Below are 17,465 nucleotides of genomic sequence, written 5' to 3' on the forward strand. Positions count from 1 at the left end.
AATCCAAAAGGAAATTTCTGTGACATTGGGAACCACCAACCTTCTGGTGTCCTCACCCTCAGAATCCTTTGGCTCACTGTACAGGAATCCATCCTCCAGTACACTTTGAACAGTCCAGGGGCCTCGTCCTTACCCTGCTCCTCTGCCTACTTCCGCAGACCCGCCAGAGTGGGACACTCTTCAGTCTGATCTGGGTCCCAAGCTGCTGCAAACTCATTCAGCTTGGAAAGACCCTTCAGATCTCCACTCACCTGGTCCTCCAACTCAGGTTCCTGCGCTGCACCAGGCAACTCTGAAGTCATGGGGTCCCCTGCTACCAAAGTAGGATGCTCTGTGGCTACTAGCCCCTCTCCTGCAGGAGTAGGCGACTCAGTAGTCTGTGGAACTGGACTAGGGGCTACCGGCCACGCCGGTCGTTCCAACAAGCCCTCAGGAAGCATTCCAGGCCATAAGAATATCAGAGCATTCAATCTGACATTCTCTTTACCCCTTGATCGTGTAGCCACTGTGACTATTTCAGGATCAGGAAGATCATTACAAACATGGGACAGGGATGGAGTCTTTCACCACTACACAGTGCTGAATGGTTACACCTCATCAGCTGAACTCTACTATCGCCAAGGGGCACATATCCTTACCAATGAAATCCACTTACACACAAATCAGGCCCATTAATATACAGGCCTGGCTGTACCCACTGCCAGGTTACAGAGGACACGCTAGCTGCGTTGTCTCGGACCACAGGAGTTTTGTGTCCATTAATGTACACACGCTCTAGATAGAGTTGAGTATTATTGGGAACTGGGGTCTCTTCTGGAGATCTTGTACTGTTCCCAATCAGTGTAACCAATCCCCATTTGGCCACTACTTGGCCTAGCAGAAAATCCTCTTCTGAGAGGCCCACACTAATGATGGCCTCCTCCAGGAGTCCAACATTCACTGTGGCTTGCTTGGGTAAGCCCTTGCAAGCAGGATCCCCTTTCCTATGGCCCAGCTCCTTACACACGAAACATCCTTTGGATGGTGAGAACGCAGGTGTTCCAGTGCTAGGGGTGCCTACGCTCTTCTTTTCGGTGTGCATGGCAAAACTGGAATTTGGGGGTTTCCCTTTGTCGTTTTGGGGACCTGACTTTGAAGAGAATTGGTTTGGACATTTGTCCTTCCCATCCTTGTTAACTTTTTTGTCTGCCAATTTCTCTTCCAGCTTGGGTGTGCCTTTTTCTGGACTCGAGTACTCACAAACCTGTCGGCATCCTTTGCCAGCTCCCTGGGGTCTGTGATAGCCCTATCCATATATGCTGGTGTAGGTTAACCTCACAATTTTTCAACACATGCTCACAACAATTCAAATTGTACATCCCTTTAAATGTGTCAACTTTGTTACCAGTCACCCACCCGCTCAGATATTTCAACAAGTGTGTGAACACTTCAAATGTCTGCCCACTTTTCTTTCCGAGGTCTCTGAAGCTGTGAGATACTGTACTGGGGTTTTACAGAACTTCCTGAGGAGAGCTGCCTTCATGCTCTCATAAAAGGGCCTGTTCCCTTACCTGAAGTATTGCTTCAGTGGCTGGTGTTGGTACGCGACGCATCAGGGTTGCAACCCACAGCACCTCATCCACCTCTTGCAGCTGGAATGCCAGCTGGAGCACTTCAAACCAGTCAAAAATATCCTTCCCCACTTCATAAGCTTGTACTAAATCTTTGTGGATGTGCCATAGGGGCTTATGCCGGGCAATCTGGTTTGAGCCACTACTGCTGTTCTCACTAGAGGCAGACCTGTTGGCCTCTTTCTGCTCCTCAAGTGCCAGCTTGCACAGCTTTATGGTGACGTTGTCCAGCTGCTTCTTTTCCTCTAGCGCTAGTCTCCTCTCCTCGAGCAGGATCTTTCTAGCCGCTAAATCATTAACAGCCGTAACAATTACTGTGCCACTTATAGACTGTGCTGCGGCCTGGGACTTGCGGGATGCCGTACTAGCCCCTGTCCTCATTGATACTCTTGTGTGTTGAGAAACCACACTTGCCCCCACCAGGATGATTAGCGAGAAACGCTGCTCATGCCGTTGTCCTCATTATTTTCTGCCTCCGGAAGGTCTTGTCCGTTTGGGTACACTACACGGGGCCTAGCACAGCCCCTGGGGTGTTCTCCCAAACCGCCCTCACTTCTACCCAAGCTTGGAGGCCGGTCAGCAACTCAGGTTTATTAACCTTAGTGCTGTGGGGAAGTCCCCTCTCTTGACATGAGACGCGCAGGACATCCTGGTCACGCCTTTTATAGTCTCCATGTCAAGCTCCATGACTATTACTATTACCTAGCAGGGACTAAAGGTTGCCTGCAACAGTACTTTCATCGCTGGGTGACTGAGCTGTGCGCAAGGCACCAACCAGTCTAGCCACTTGCTGCCAATGTGACAAATCAACTTCCGGGGCACCAGTGGTCCAGGGATGAATATCGGTTTCTAAACCATCAATCAACCCCACACCTCTAGTACACCAGAAGGGATCTGAACAGATTGCAATACAAGTGAATTATAAAACCTCTTTGTCCATTTTGGTAACATGGACAGAACGCCAGGCTTATATCTGCAAGGTCATTAAGCGTTGTTTAGTTGTAACACAGCGAAATTACAATTATTACCCAATGATAAAAGGGACTGTCCAGTAAAAGTTATGTAAAAATATCTACTTTATAATTACTACAACAAACAGTTCTAGCACACTACAAATACGACCCATCCTGTATAGGAACAAAGAGGACAGACAGTTTCGTGAAGGAAAGGGATGCACTCTGGATACTGAAAGGAGGGTAGTTGGTAAAGTAATCCATTTTAGAGTTCAAGGTTATTGGTTTCAGTACCAAGGGGCAAAGGGTTATAACAGTCTCTAGGGGCCTTCAGAGAAGGACCAGGGGGGCAGAAACACAATGTACCTGGTGCTGAAGAAGTTCTTGGTGCTCTACCGCATGGTGGCGGTTACAGCACCCTTTGCAGCGCTTGGGACAGACTTAGTGGTGGGAGACAGTTGCGGATAACAGGCGACAGGCAGTTAGGCAGGCGAGGCTGGACAGACTTCTGCAGGCTGTACGGGGCGGCGGCTCTCGGCCAAGAATCATTGTCTCAGTGCTGGTTGGCAGATCTGGAATGCTGGTTGAGGCCTTTTGGATGGCTCTGGTGACTGCAGTGTGACAACAGTCAGCGGTGCAGCTGGATGTGGTTCGAAGGCTCGACTGTCTGGAAAAATGTCCTTAAAAGGCGGACACTGAATGATGCTCCCCCAAACCTTCTACTTCTCCCCTCTGTAAGGGGTCAGCTCTGCATGGGTTTGCCTATGGTAAATGGTAGACCCAGACATGCATTTCACTGCCTTGCATACATAGGGCTGGGAACTAGCTTCAAGTTGACACATTGCATACCGAAGTTGTGTTAGCCCCGCCTTTCCTGTTGTCTATTCCGGCAACCAAGCCCCTTCAGGCTTGCTTCAATTTTCTCATTCGTATGTACTGCCACCAGCCAGAGGACAAAAGGAATGCAGATCCATGGAGCCTTTGATATTTAAATTAGTCTGCCCATGCTGAAGGAAGGTGTGCCTTCCCCCTCCTTGAGATGCTTTGATGTACCCCGGGCTGTCACATTCCAGCTGAATATGACAGGGGAAGACAGCACCTGTATGCTGTGTCTTCCCGGTGTACATGTGACTATGTGTTTTGTGCGGGAAGCAGATGAAATGTGCACCGAATGGCCTTGCATATTTCTCGGAGCTTGGTCTCCCATCATTCATTTTCATTATTAAAAAATCAAAAGAGCCCAGGTGAGCACACTCTCCCCTTGCGGATGGTGAAATTCCTCACACATACTCTCATCAATTATGCAGCGAGGGTTGTGGTGGTGGGGGGTGCCTCACAATGCATGGACACCCACCAACACCCATCAACTACCAAACAGTTGGTGCTCTCATGTCATGCAGCACATCTGCCACTTGTCACTATAATGCTTCATCATCACATGTGAGTTTGTTTATATGTGGCTGGAGCCATCATCCATCTGCTTGGCTCACACACTCTCAGACTTCCTTCGCATCACCCCAAAACATGCCTGATCAATTTATGCTACTTGTAGGGGATTTGAATGCTATGCTTTCCTACATGGGTCCCTTCATTCATTGATTGATGTTTGCTACTATGCACTGACATTACATGTAACTTGGTCCTGTCAGGCATGTCTTGGTCTAGTGTCCTCCTAGGCAGGTTGCGGCAATTGCAATAGTGCATGGGCACAATGATAGTTCACATTGAATCACATTGCTTTACTGTGTGACATGTACATGGTGCTTTTACTGTGTAGCTGCTGCTAAATTCGTTTGTCCTGTTGCTGTGCTACCGGTTGTGATGTATCAGGGATTCATATGATGAGCTACAGACATGGATTCTGCATCAGTGCACCCGGCTGTTGGCTAAATGGGTGGGTATGTGACCTGTCTGCTTCATGATGGTGGCAGGCCCGGCTCGGTTGGTTGTAGAGGTGAAGGGAGCTGGTGGCTGGTGTCAGGACTTGAGGGGGCCTCCTGGGGTAGTAGGAGAGGTCACAGGGGCTTATTTGTGATGTCTGGCCTTGAGAAGGCTGCCTGGGGTAGTGGCAGAGGTAAGTGTGGCTGGTGGGTGGTGTATGGACCTGAATTGATGCCTGGGGTGGTTGCAGAGGTGAGGGGGGCTGGTGAGTGGTGTCTGGCCTTGAGGGGGCTGCCAAAGGTAGTGGCAGAGGTGAAGGGGTCTGGTGGGTGGTGTCAGGACTTGAACGGGCCACCTGGGAAGGTGGTGGATGTGAGTGCGGCTGGTGGGTGGTGTCTGGCCTTGACGGGGTTGCCTGGGGTAGTGGCAGAGGAATGAGGGGCTGGTGGGTGGTGTCTGGACCTGAGGGGGCTGATGTGCAGTTGGGGTATGTGCCAGCAGTTTGCTTGCGGTGGGAGTAGGGGGTATGGTTTGCCTGGGTGCAGCGATTAATTATGTGGGACCTCGTGCAGAGTAGCTGGGGGGACATGGAGCTTTGCAGAAAGGTTTTGTCAACGGCTATGTTTTTGTTTTGCATGGGGGCGTATTGTGGGTGTTCCTCACGCAGCTCGATTCCCTTTGTGGATCGCCTAAAAATGAGCATTTGGATCTATGAATACACAGACTGTGCAGATTTACTTATAAATGCAGGCTTGCACAGTGTTGTTCTCGGAGCGCAGCACTTGCAGGATTACTGCACTCTTTGCCACCAATCAGCCCTTTAGTCAATTATATGCCAGAAGCAACAGCGAGATAGCACCCGCGAAGGACTCGCAAGCATGGCGGTGTAACTTGGGAACACCTTGGAGTTTGCCTTTTGTAAATCTGTTTAGCAAGTTAGTCAGGTATAACGTGACCCTGCTGAGAAGCCCTATCCAGCAAGATTCTATCAGCATATTGGAAGATGTGAACAAGTTTGCAGTCTTCTGTGTTTGAAAGAAGCGTGAAGGTTCAAAGGCAAACGATAAGGAGTCCGTTTTTGCTGGATAAAGGTGGCTTGCTGGGTTTTGATGACAACCAAAATGTTTATGGAAGTTATAAAACACCAAATAAATACTTAATTTAAAGATGCTTTATTTTTATATCAGTTTCATATAAATGATTTCTGAAGGCAGGTCATAGAACACATAGTGCATTGACGTCAGTAGATCAGTACAAAAAAGTGGAACATAAGATATGAACAAAGTAGCAAACGTAGAGCAAAGCCAATTAAGGGTTTGGGGCTTTTAAATGAGAATCAAAGAGGGAAAGAGAGTAGGTGTTACAAAATTACAGAAAGAGGCAGATATAGAAGTTTCACAAGTTGTGCAGGGAATCCAGACGGCGATCCACAGATTCTGATTTCTGTGGAAACCTTTTGATTCCTGTAGACTGGGCCCAATTTTCCTGTGCCAGGAAAAGCAGCCACAGTCCGTAGGAATGTATGGGGGCAATGCCAACTGCTAGGTTTGTCACGGTAGCCACCACTGCTGACCTTTGCCCTGCACTTGATTGCACATTGCTCGCTACCGACTCAGCTCATTCAGAGGAGAAAGACACCTAAATGAACCCTGCTTTCCAGGGGCGTCTTTGGGACAGGGTGGGCCGGGAGACAGCCCACGGCGCCCTTAGCCCGCAGGGCGCCATTAGCCCCCCATCACGCCAGCTCAGCAGAGTCTTTCAAGGGCTCCCCCAATCTGGCGTAGTGGGAGAAGGCGCTGCAGTTGCCCTATTGTTATTAAATGCGGCTGCGGTGGCGGGCGCATTTAATAACAATAGGGTGCTGATGCGAAAACAAAAGCATCAGCACCCTATTGCGATGATTACCTCCCCACTCTGACTTGGGAGCGAGGTGGTTTTCATTAGAATAGGGCGTATTGACCAGGGGAATGAGGGCACCACATTTTTCTTAATGCTCAGGGCGCTGCCGCTAAGGCCGGCGCTGCTGGTTTCCACAGTTGGCTTACCACACGAATCTTTGGGAATTAGCCTGGACAACGCAGATGATCCAAAGAATGAGAACATGAGTTGAAAGCTTTGATGATACTTAGATGTAGACTAAGCCCAGACCCTGGCTGGATGGAAATGAAAGGAATTCACAAGCGGATCGATTTGTAAAGCAAGTTTGGTATTCAAGACAATGGAAGATATGAGACACCATCCTAATTTAAAAATAGAGTTCACTTCTGAATCAGTTTGAGACAAACGAAGAAGAAACACATGCCAACAGGGCATGATATAAAAGAGAAAAGTCATTATGATGAAATTCAAAAAGGCAGGAAAAGTAAGATTTAAGACTAAAAGATGAGTTTGAATTAATACTGATTGCCTGCAGCGATTCAACGCATGTAGGCCTTTGTCAGGAGATGGCTTAAAACCCTTTTTTAACCAGTGTTAAACATGCGCTTCTCACGTTCCCCTGTGCTGTTCTATTGGTTTTTCTTTACATTTCTCCACCTCCATGGAGTAATTTTGCTTGTGGGTGAATTTTCTGTTTTGGTTTGTTTTCTCGAAAACAAAAAAGATCGAGTGTGACAGGAACGGCAGGGACGGGACGTAAGATGGAAGTCACGGGAGTGTGAGGTGTTTGACTGTGTGCCTGTGTGTATGTTGAGGGATAATGGTTGTAGTGTGGAGGGGGCTAGGGAGAAGGTGTGCGTACGTGTGTTTGTATAGGTCGAGAAGGTGTGCTTGCTGTGTGGAAGGAACGAGGCGTGTGGGTGAATAGGTGTGTGTAATTGTGGTTGTGCTTGTCAGTGAGAGGAGAGGAGTTTTGGCAGCAGTGTTTATGGTGGAGGAGCAAAGTGCGGTTTGGGGCTTGCCGCACCCGATTTAGAGGGTGAGGGCCGGTGGGGGATTGTTTCCAGAGGGATCACCCCTCCCCACCAAAAAAGTGATGTTTGCGAATATTGAAAGCTACATCAAATCGACTAAAAAAAATTGCATTCAGCCTTCAATATAAGCAAGTATCATATAGAACCATAATTTCGGCTTAATTCAAGCAGTAACACTCAAATGAACTGATATCTAAGTTTAAAAAATACTGTTTCACGCATCTTCCATCAGTTGTCTTTCAAAATCTATGTTAATTACACTATATTCTTTATTTTTTTTTTATGTATTTGTATTTATTTGTATTTATTTATATTTGTATTACGTGTCACACGCTTGTAGGCCTCAGAGCGCTAGCATGTAATAGAAAAAATGACAAATAATACACAAAATCATATAACAATATCTACACAAATCAGAATCAAAGCATAATGAAACAATTAAGCAGTGTAAAGAATACATAGGGGTATTGAAACACTACATTTCATGACAAGAATAGACTTCCTATACGTGCACTACTATTCTCAAATTACAGGAGCCCCTTGGCAGATAATGGCACATACCAAAACTTAAAAAAGCGTGGCAGATTACTTGACCCACATCCGATAAGCACCTATTGCCCTGAGCACAACAATCACTCAACTCAATCCTGTGTAAGAGCTTAAAGGCAGAGGTTCTAATGATTCCTGGCCCAGTTCTCTGGCGTAGCCATGCCAGTACTTTATTACATGGCGTCTCTAGGTTCTTTTCCTACTGGCTTCTCTAGGTTAGTAATAATAAAGCTTCTTTGGTCCATGAAGAATTCTCGTGTGGTTTTATCTGGAATCTCTAGTGATAGAGATTTACCCACACAGAGACTTTGAAAGGTAGCAGGGTTCGTTTTGAGAGGTCGAGGTCTTAATACTTATTTACAATTGGTAATTGGAGAAGTTGGAAATGTAGCATGTATTTGTTCTTTAGTTCCTAAGCATGGAGGTAGACTCATAGCAGGGGGATCATGTATAACTTCCAGCTCTTCACAATCAATTCCCACTTGTTTGGATTGATCACCACGGGCAGGTTGAGAATCTGTTTAGCAAAAGTTGTCCCTTGCATCCAGATAATGTTTTTCTACAATTATGGGTTCTAAGTTAGTTTGACAGGCACGGTCCGTTTTGTCCAGATGGTAGCGTGTGGGACATCTATCCAACGTATCTACCCAATTGCAGAAGTCGGAAAAGCTGTTTCATATGTCTAACTCACCTTTTATGTTCGCTCTAAGTTGCAACCACTATGCAGAGGTAATATATTCTTTATGAGGTATGTTCTCCTCAAGGCTACTCATAGATGCCAGTGGAAGCTGTAATGAGGGGGTGATTGATAAAGGAATTACCAGTGGTTCTTGAACTATCATCTCCACCTGTTGCCCAGAGGTATGTGTGGACATATCAGGCAGACCCAGGAAGTCCTCAGTACTATCTGGTTGGGTTTCAGTGGTAGCTGCCTATTGGACCATGACTGAAACAGCTTGCCAGGCAAACAGTGGGGAAACGTTAAGACGTTTGCCCACTATTTGCTTGACAAGCTGGTTCAGTTATTCCCCTTTTCTTGCTTGTTATGAGCAAATCAGAAGCCAAGCACAAGGCAGACTCTGGGATGTCTATTCTCCTGTTGTGATGACTCTGGCTCCTACGTGTACTAAGTGCCACAACCTCAGACAATCGGCTGCTATCAGATGATGGAGGAGTGGCCACGGTACCATACTCTTTGGCGCATGAGTAGTTGACGTAGTTGACTTTTTTAATGGGTGAGGCTTAATATCAGGCATATTGTAAGAGGAAATCACCCTTCCTAATAATATTAATCTAGAGGGAGAGCTAAGGTATATCACGAGGCACGGTTGTTTTGCTTCTCCCCCGCTTCATACAACACAGGCACAAACTCACCGGTATCAAAAACGAGAGGCAGTGAGACAGTAGGTGCTGGGCTGCTGAAATAAATAAGTTGGCAAAGTACACCCTGTTGTATTTTAGATGAAAATTACTTAATCACCAAGGGATTGCATGACCAAACAGAGACATTGGGCTGCAGGCGTAGTGCCTGTACCAGGACACAGGACTTCAAGGCGACTTGTATTAAGCTTACAAAGCATGTCTCCCAGTCCTCACCTCGCAACAATTCCACAAGGCAGGCCCCCCTCCCTTTTACATGCTCTCCCGCATACAATTCCTTTTGACCCTTGTTGCTCTCTCGGCATGTCTCTTTTTCAAACATTGGCCCTCATTACGACCCTGGCGGAAAGGGGTTTACGCCGGCGTAAACCATGGCGGCCCTTTCCGCCTGAGTACGAGTTCCCGTAGCGCCATGGTGATTTTTACGCCTGCTTTTTGCAGGCGGAAAAATCCATGGCGCTACGGGACTTGTTGTTAATTACGCCACCGTAATTTACGGTGGCGTAATTAACGCCTTCCCCACTCCCATTATACCCTATGGGGCAAAAATGGGAATGGGGAAGGGTAAATGGGGGTTGGGGACTTACCGCCCCGCCAAGGTCGGAATGGGGCGGTAAGTCCGCCAACCACCATGGCAGAGTTGGCAGCTTAGCGCCATGGACCATGGTGCAAATTGCACCATGGTTCTCCGCCAGGGTCGTAATGAGGGCCATTGTGTCTTTTGCACATGTTTTCCTTTCATTACTCTATAATACGTTTTTCTGTTTCCTCGGTTTCTTTCTTTCTCCAGAGATGTCTTCCTTTGTTTAATCTTTCTCCTTAACTTTGTCTCTCTTTGCATGTGTCGTTTTCTGCACTGTTCACCTGCAATTCTTCTTTTATACCCTATCCACTCCTGTTGTCATAGTCTGGGGTTGCTTTTTTGCTCTAGCCTCTTTTAGACTTCTCTGGTCTTTTGTGCACCCTCTTTCGCTACCACCGTTTTCTCTAAGTATTTGCACCTCCCCTGCTGCGAGCAGAGCCTCTTCTTTTGGATGTCCACGATGTCCATAGCTGAGGATAGGCACAGATCCCATGTTTCTGCAGGAACATTTGTTACACCACTACCTCGATTTAGCTAGTTAGTTTTCCTATTACTTTTAAGGGTTAGTCACTGAGAAGTTCTGTGATCACAAATTTATTTATTTATTTATGTATTTATTGGTCATTTGTAAGGCACTCATAAATCTAAAACTAGTGTATAAACATGGACACCGTTACGATGCATTAATTGGATCACTGAACCATGCGGCATGCTCTATATTGAGGTTGATAAAATGGCAAAGGCTTTCGAAAGATTTGCATTTTTGAGGAGAGCCTTCTAAACTGTTCAAAAAATGTTTTCAAACAGCTCATTGACCTTTCAAGCATTGAGTAATGGTACGTCACATACCACCCTTTGGAGGGTCCCCCAATCTGCCTACTGGGTGTGCATGATTGAATCTGTAATACAACATTTGGGTTGAAGCATACAAAAGAAAACAAGGCAAGGACAGGAGAAGTGGGCCAAAGCAAATGCCTCAACAATTACATCTGCAAAGAGGTTTTCGCCATTCCAGGGAAATATTTGTTGAGGATCAGGTGCACTCTTGAGCCTGCTTGCTGTCTGCCCACTTGTGGCACTTTACTTATGGTTGCACAACCCTTGGGAAGAGAAGGAAGCCGCTGAAGACGCTGTTGGCATCGGAAACCTCGAACAGTTGACTATCGGCAGGACTAGCTTCCATCCACACCTCATCATTCTTTTCAAGCTCCAAGACTGTGCCACCAGAGTTCACCTGATTGTGACCCCGGTTGTTGCTATCACAGAACCCCACTTTGGCCTCGGATTTTGTTCTGCTTTTTTGCATTATTTTCAAGCATAGGTTCTTGTTAGAGGTGACTTGAAAGGTGAAATAGTAAAACCCAGGCTCTGGACAAGTGAATTTCCCCGTGTTACCATTATAAACATTTTCACGATTGGTGATAATTTTCTTGAACAGGACCACACCATTTTCCACCTTGTTCTTTATGGTTGTGTCTATGAGAGCAGAGAAGGCAGTGCGTTTTTGGGTTTTCATGTCTGCCTTTGTCCCCTTCTGGCCTCTTTGTCCCGGCTCTCCTGGAGGCCCAGGAGGCCCTTGCGGCCCTTTGTAGCCAACCTGGCCAGGATCACCAGCTTCTCCCTGGTCTCCCAAATCCCCTTTTGCTCCTGTTACTCCTGTTCTCTTGCCAGGAAAACCTAAAGGAAAAAAAGACATGCATTACAAAATAAATTGGACACTAACAAAATAAAACATGTCCAGCCACAAAACCGTTCAAGCAAGCAGACCTAAATATTTATTTTTTGCAATTAAGGAACATTGTTAAATGTTTTATAATTTGTAATGGAAACAACTCTGACGGCATATTTGTCATAGTTACCAATAGATTCATAGCAATTATAGCATTTTATACAACAATATCAAAGAAAACCCGATGGCTTCTTAAAGGAGAAGCATATCCTAAGATAAGAAGATGATGGGGGTTAAGCATTTGCATTATCATTGTTTGGTCTGCACCGGAGATGTTTAGCTCTTTACCAGACCACTTGCAAACAATGCTAAATGCAACCTGCTGTGCACCTTTGCATGGTTTTAAAATGCGAAATGTTGTGTTACTACTAAGCAGTCAGTAAATGCATTTTCGCATCAGGGCAATGTTTGCATTCATAACTGTACCATGCAAAACACATTACAAGAATATGTGTTGTGCTAAGCAAAAATTGCAGTAGGGCTTATATCGTACACCATTACACTTTTGCTGGTGCATAGTTTCTGTGATGGGATACTTGGAGTGCACAGCACAGTCAGCAATATGCCTTAGGTTTTTTCACAGGTAGACTTTGCAACTGAGTAAACTAAGACATTCTTCCACCTCCCTTCATTTCCAAAATAGAGCTCTACTCAAGTGTGTTATGTGTAGCATGCAAACCCATGCATGACTTGTCAATCACACACCTCCTGTTTTCTGATGCGACTAATACACACAAACAATTCACACTTGCAAAGGTGTTACTACTAAGTTCGTCAGCAGTTTGTATTATTATTATTATACATACAACGTTATACATCTATTGACATTCATAAAAAAATGTAAGAGAACCCATATTGCTGGGTAACATGTGAATAGATTCATATATAAAAAAGACTTCCCTTACAAAATAGAAGACTTGATATCTAAGGAATAGGTACAAATCAATTCTACTACATGATCACTTCTCTCAATTATTGTCAGACATTCTCATTTATATATAATGTGTCTAGTGCTTCAAATGGAAAAACAAATGAATATAGAAAATGAAAATATGTTCTAAACAACAAGCTACCTATAGACCTGTTTTCTTATCAAGAACTCAACAGTACGTATGTCTGCCTACTTTACTATTATGCATGTCTGCCTACTTTACTATTATCCTCTGACTCTATCTCCCACGTTAGTCACACTAATACTGATGAAGTCCTGTCTCTACTGATGAATGTTAACTCTCCTTGTGCCCCATCAGACCATGTTTCTCCTCAGCTAGTCAAGCCTATTGCCCCTTTAGTGGCCCCTCACCTCGCTGAACTCTTTAACCGGGCCTTCGACTCTGCTTGCTTTTCTGTCTGTTTTCAAAACAGCCATGGTCATCCCTCTCCTAAAAAAGCAAGGGATTGACCTGAAACTACCAGCTAATTTATGCCCTGTGTCCCTCCTTCTACACTACTCTAAAGTACTTGTAAGTGTTGTGTTCACTCATCTTATCAATTTCTTAGACATCCTCAGCCTTTAGAACCCCCAACAAGCAGGTTCCTGCTTCTGGCACTCCACCGAAACTGCTCTCCTTGAAGAGTCTGCTGCCTTTGCAGGCCCTGCCTGGCTTGAATCCTACCTTGCACCCAACAATTATCTGTCTCCTGGAGCATCAACACCTCTCAACTCACTCCTCTAACTGTTGGTGTTCCACGAGCTCTTTCTTGGGTCCATTCCTATTTACACTCTACACCTCTGATCTTGGGGCACAAATCTCCTCCTTTGTGTTCTCGTACCAACTCTTCGTGGATGACACCCACATTTTCTCTTTTCCTGAACTCTCCTGTGATCTCTCTATCAAAATTTCAATGTGTCTCTCTGCCACTAAATATTGGATGACTCTGAAATCTCTGATGTTAAACTCTACCAAAACAGTGGTGCTCTTCTTCTCTGCCAGAGGTGCTCTCTCATCTCTTCCTCGGCCTATCCACACTCTCCCCTACTTGTCTTCTGCTAGAAACCTCACCGTCATCTATGATCCTATTCACAGCTTCTCTTTCATCTCCAAAACTGGAACAGCAGCTCGCCGCAACCTCCTAAATTTTAGGAACATAAGGCATCTCCTTCCTTTCAACACTGCCAAGCATCTCTTAACCACTCTTGTCTTCTCTAAACTGTACTACTCTGCCAACATCCTCTTTGGTCTCCCCAAATATACGTTCTGTTCTCTCGGTATGATGATTAACTTTGCTACTGATACTCTCTTTGAACTCCCTCATTTCACACCTACTTCCTCGTTCCTTCACCAGACTGGATGGATGAAGGTGCAAAACATGGCCAGATTTAAATGTTGTCTCCTGGTTCACAAATCTGTCCACGGTAAGGCACCACTCTATCTATCCTCCTCTATCCAACTCTATAAGCCTACTTGAAATCTCTGCTCTTCCTCCTAAACTACCTTTGTGGCTCCTCGTCCTCCCTGTGCTTCCTCTTACTTCCGCTCTTTCTCTCTTCTTGCTCCACTTGCATGGAATCCTCTTCCCTAGGACATCCAAGAAGCGGTCCACATGGATTTGCTCAAAACCAAACTAAAGCCTAACTCCTCGCCTCTGAGTTGAGCTCTTAACCTACCTCTCATCTGCCTGCTAGCTACCATATTTCCCTCGCCTCTAGCCTCCGTCTGTCCCTCACTTCCTCTGCCTCCACTGTAGCACTTCTATGTCCACATCCCGAGCACAGCTGGCTGTACCACCCGCCTGCGCTTACAACTGTCCAATGTAGGTTGTCCTTAATATATGTATGTCCACTTATGTATTGTCACCGGTGACTGCTCCTCTTACCCTCCTCCACATTCTGGTCATAATGTCCCTTAAACTCACCCCATTGTAAGAAGCTCACTGCTTCCCATCAAATCTGATTTCGCCTCTATTGCATGTTCTTTTATGAGCAAAATTGCATTGCTCCTCTGGTATATTCATATAAATAAAATAAACAATTAAATATTGCATGGCAGTGGGTGATACTGAGGAACTGAGGCTCCAATCTAGACTTGGGCAGTGATTTAGCTCCAATTTAGGCTCAGGCCTAGAAACACTTGTGTACAGGCACGTTGTAAATTCCATATCATATATCATATCATATAATTTTATGAGTGAGAGTCATGGGATCGTCAGAGCACTGTGACAGCACCGTGATAGCACTGTGCTTTGAGTTAGGATGGATTTCGATCAGGGAACATCACTGTTGAACGTGTCATGTGCTTGGAAATGCAAGTTCCATCACTAGCAGGCTCCATAGCTATAGTGTCAAATGTATGCTACAATATGCTCCAGGAAACAGTTACACTGAATAATGACATATGTAACAGGACTATGTCGAGTGCACACCGAGCTCCATGCCCACATGGGAAGAATGAGTGCCTGAAAGGAGTGGAATAAGATGCAGCCATTTCTGTGGTCAGCAGAGAAATCTGTGAGTCATACACCCATGTTACAGTTCATGCAGAGCTGGTTGTGTGCGCAAGAATCGTTGAGTGGGCTTGCAGTGCAAGCATAGCAAACAACAAAAAAGCAAAATCCTGTGAAAACGGAACTATTGAATATGTGACTTAGGTGCACCATGAGGAACATTGGGGCACGTGAAACATGTAGCACATGACTAACCAGAAGAACAGAGAGAGAAACAGTGGGTTTTATCAAGGGAGTTAAAGACTCAAGTGAATTAAGTCATTTGAGGGAGAATCAACTAGCCTCATACATATCATACCTACCTACATGTTCACAAAGAAAGCCATGTGGAAGATACAGCCTCATGAGGCTTAATTCATTTGCCACTACCAAATAATACTCAGAAAAAGGCAAAATGAGATGGTACAACCTCTGTCAAAGTGTTCACAAGATGGTCCTGGTAGCAAAGGGATCTGTTCAACGGGCAGCGGGTCTCTAACATCTTGAATCTGACACCCATCAGGGAGATGGTGTTGGCTATCATGGACGGGGGCAATTTGGAAGGCACTCATGTTGTGGCTACATCACAAGTCATCAAAGTCATACTTTCAACGGTTGCCTGGCCATACTTTTACTCACACCTTCCGCTCCATGGGCCGTTGGTGTGGTAATGTATGTGCATTGTCAGTTGTACTTTGAAGAACATTGTGTAATGTCCAGTGTGAAATGCATGTCTTTCTAAAGGGCAGACTGGAGAAGCTGAAATATGGGAGCCAGTAGACAGGAATAAGGTGAGAAAGAGAGCACCTGCTGAAGATTGCACCACTTTAGAAATAGCCCAGGAAGAATCAGTGGCAGGCAACGAGGTAGATGCATGTTGCCAATAGAAGATCAGCCTGTATCACACTGTATACAATGAGGTTACCTGAGAGAATGCAAATTCCACTGACAATTAAGTTTGTGTTGAATGTGATGATGGCAAGGTCTGGTAGCAGGTTAAATGGAGAACGCATGTGACCTGATAGAGTTCATAGGGCAAATGCATGCAGGGTGGGCATTACACAAGAGGTAGGAGGGCAAACACATGCTGCGAGCAATCTCTGAACCGAAATAGAAACTTAAAGTAAGTCAGTCAGTCAATAACATTATTTCATCCATAAAACCATAAAAGGTCACCTAACACATACAACAAAATCTAAAATAAATATCAATAATAATCCATCCTTCCATATGATGACATAACAGTAACACTCCCAAATCCCCAATGCTCAACCATTGTCCAACGGGAAGATATCGTGGTTAGTTCCTGTTCCAATAAGCGAGGAGTCCCAGGTCTCCAGTCCTTCTGGCATAGCCCAGGTCCTAGTTCCCGACCGCACCCCATTTGCACGACATAGCACAGGATACTGGGGCCTGGTTACTGGAATATGCTCTTTGTTGTATGGAGTATGGGCACAGATTCCAATCATACTATTAAGACGTGTGCTAAGTCTCATATTGATGCTCAGGATGCAATTGGCCACTCCCTGATCCCTAAATTAAAGGCACTTTCCCCCAGATAGTGCTGTCTGGTACAGTTTACAATGTCTTCTCGAATTGTGGATAGGCAGCCAAATACTGCAAGGAACCAGTGTGTGCATTTATTTATAAGTGCGTCCTTTTTTCCAGCTGGTTTGGGGTTAATTTGGGTACCTTGTGCAAATATACTATGCCCCTGTTGTGTTCCCCCCTCACCTTGTTGTTAATATTACTTTGGCTGGATCATGGTCTGCAAGCCCTAGTGCTGGCATTATATGGGTCATGATTTTATTTATTTATTTATAGTTTATTTATACAACGCTTATACACAGGTGAAGTGCTTCAAAGTGCTTCAAGGCGGAAAGGGAACAAGGTAATAACAGTAACCATTCTTAGGCCTAGAATACTAGGCCAACTGACAATTCTCCTAGAGTAAGTGCATGAAGAGTTATTGTTGTGACCAAGCTCGGGAAGGGTAGATGAGAAAAGGTGGGGGCAAGCAGGGAGGACAGGACAGACAATCAACTGGCCCTAGAACATTTAGGTAATGCATACGTACATATATGGGTGTGGGGACAGGGAGGGGAGGGGGGAACAAAACGAGTCTGGTTCAGCAGGGCCCTGGGTTAAGTGAAGAGAGGTTGCCCCACTCATGGAGCGTAAGCTGAAAGTGCAGTAATGCTGGAAAAAAGTGTAGGGCCCGGAGGCTAGTGCAAAAGACTGGCAGGGGAACATGGAACCTGTTAGGCTCTGCAGGTGAACCAGGCAACCAGTCATCAAAAACTGAACAGAGTTGGCCCGGGGGAGGGGGGGTTCTAGGGAGGAAAGAAGGAAATAAGACTTAGCAAGGTAGAGGGAGAGAGAAGGCGGAAGAGAAAAGGAAGGTCTTGAGGAGTTTCCAGAACTTAAGGTGTTCAGACTCAAGAT

General features: G+C 45.5%; 1 protein-coding gene across 1 annotated transcript in view; it reads right to left on the reverse strand.

Annotated features, from left to right (window-relative positions):
- Positions 1 to 10,446: 10,446 nt before the first annotated feature.
- C1QA (complement C1q A chain) overlaps positions 10,447 to 17,465 on the reverse strand; it is a 36,164-nt gene continuing 29,145 nt past the window's right edge. The window contains exon 3 of the mRNA XM_069610874.1: positions 10,447 to 11,545. Coding sequence (XP_069466975.1) covers positions 10,953 to 11,545 — 593 coding nt within the window. The 3' untranslated portion in view covers positions 10,447 to 10,952. The remainder of the gene's footprint in view (positions 11,546 to 17,465) is intronic.

The sequence above is a fragment of the Ambystoma mexicanum genome, chromosome 8, assembly GCF_040938575.1.
Source record: "Ambystoma mexicanum isolate Mex_15411 chromosome 8, UKY_AmexF1_1, whole genome shotgun sequence".
Taxonomy (NCBI): Eukaryota; Metazoa; Chordata; class Amphibia; order Caudata; family Ambystomatidae; genus Ambystoma; species Ambystoma mexicanum.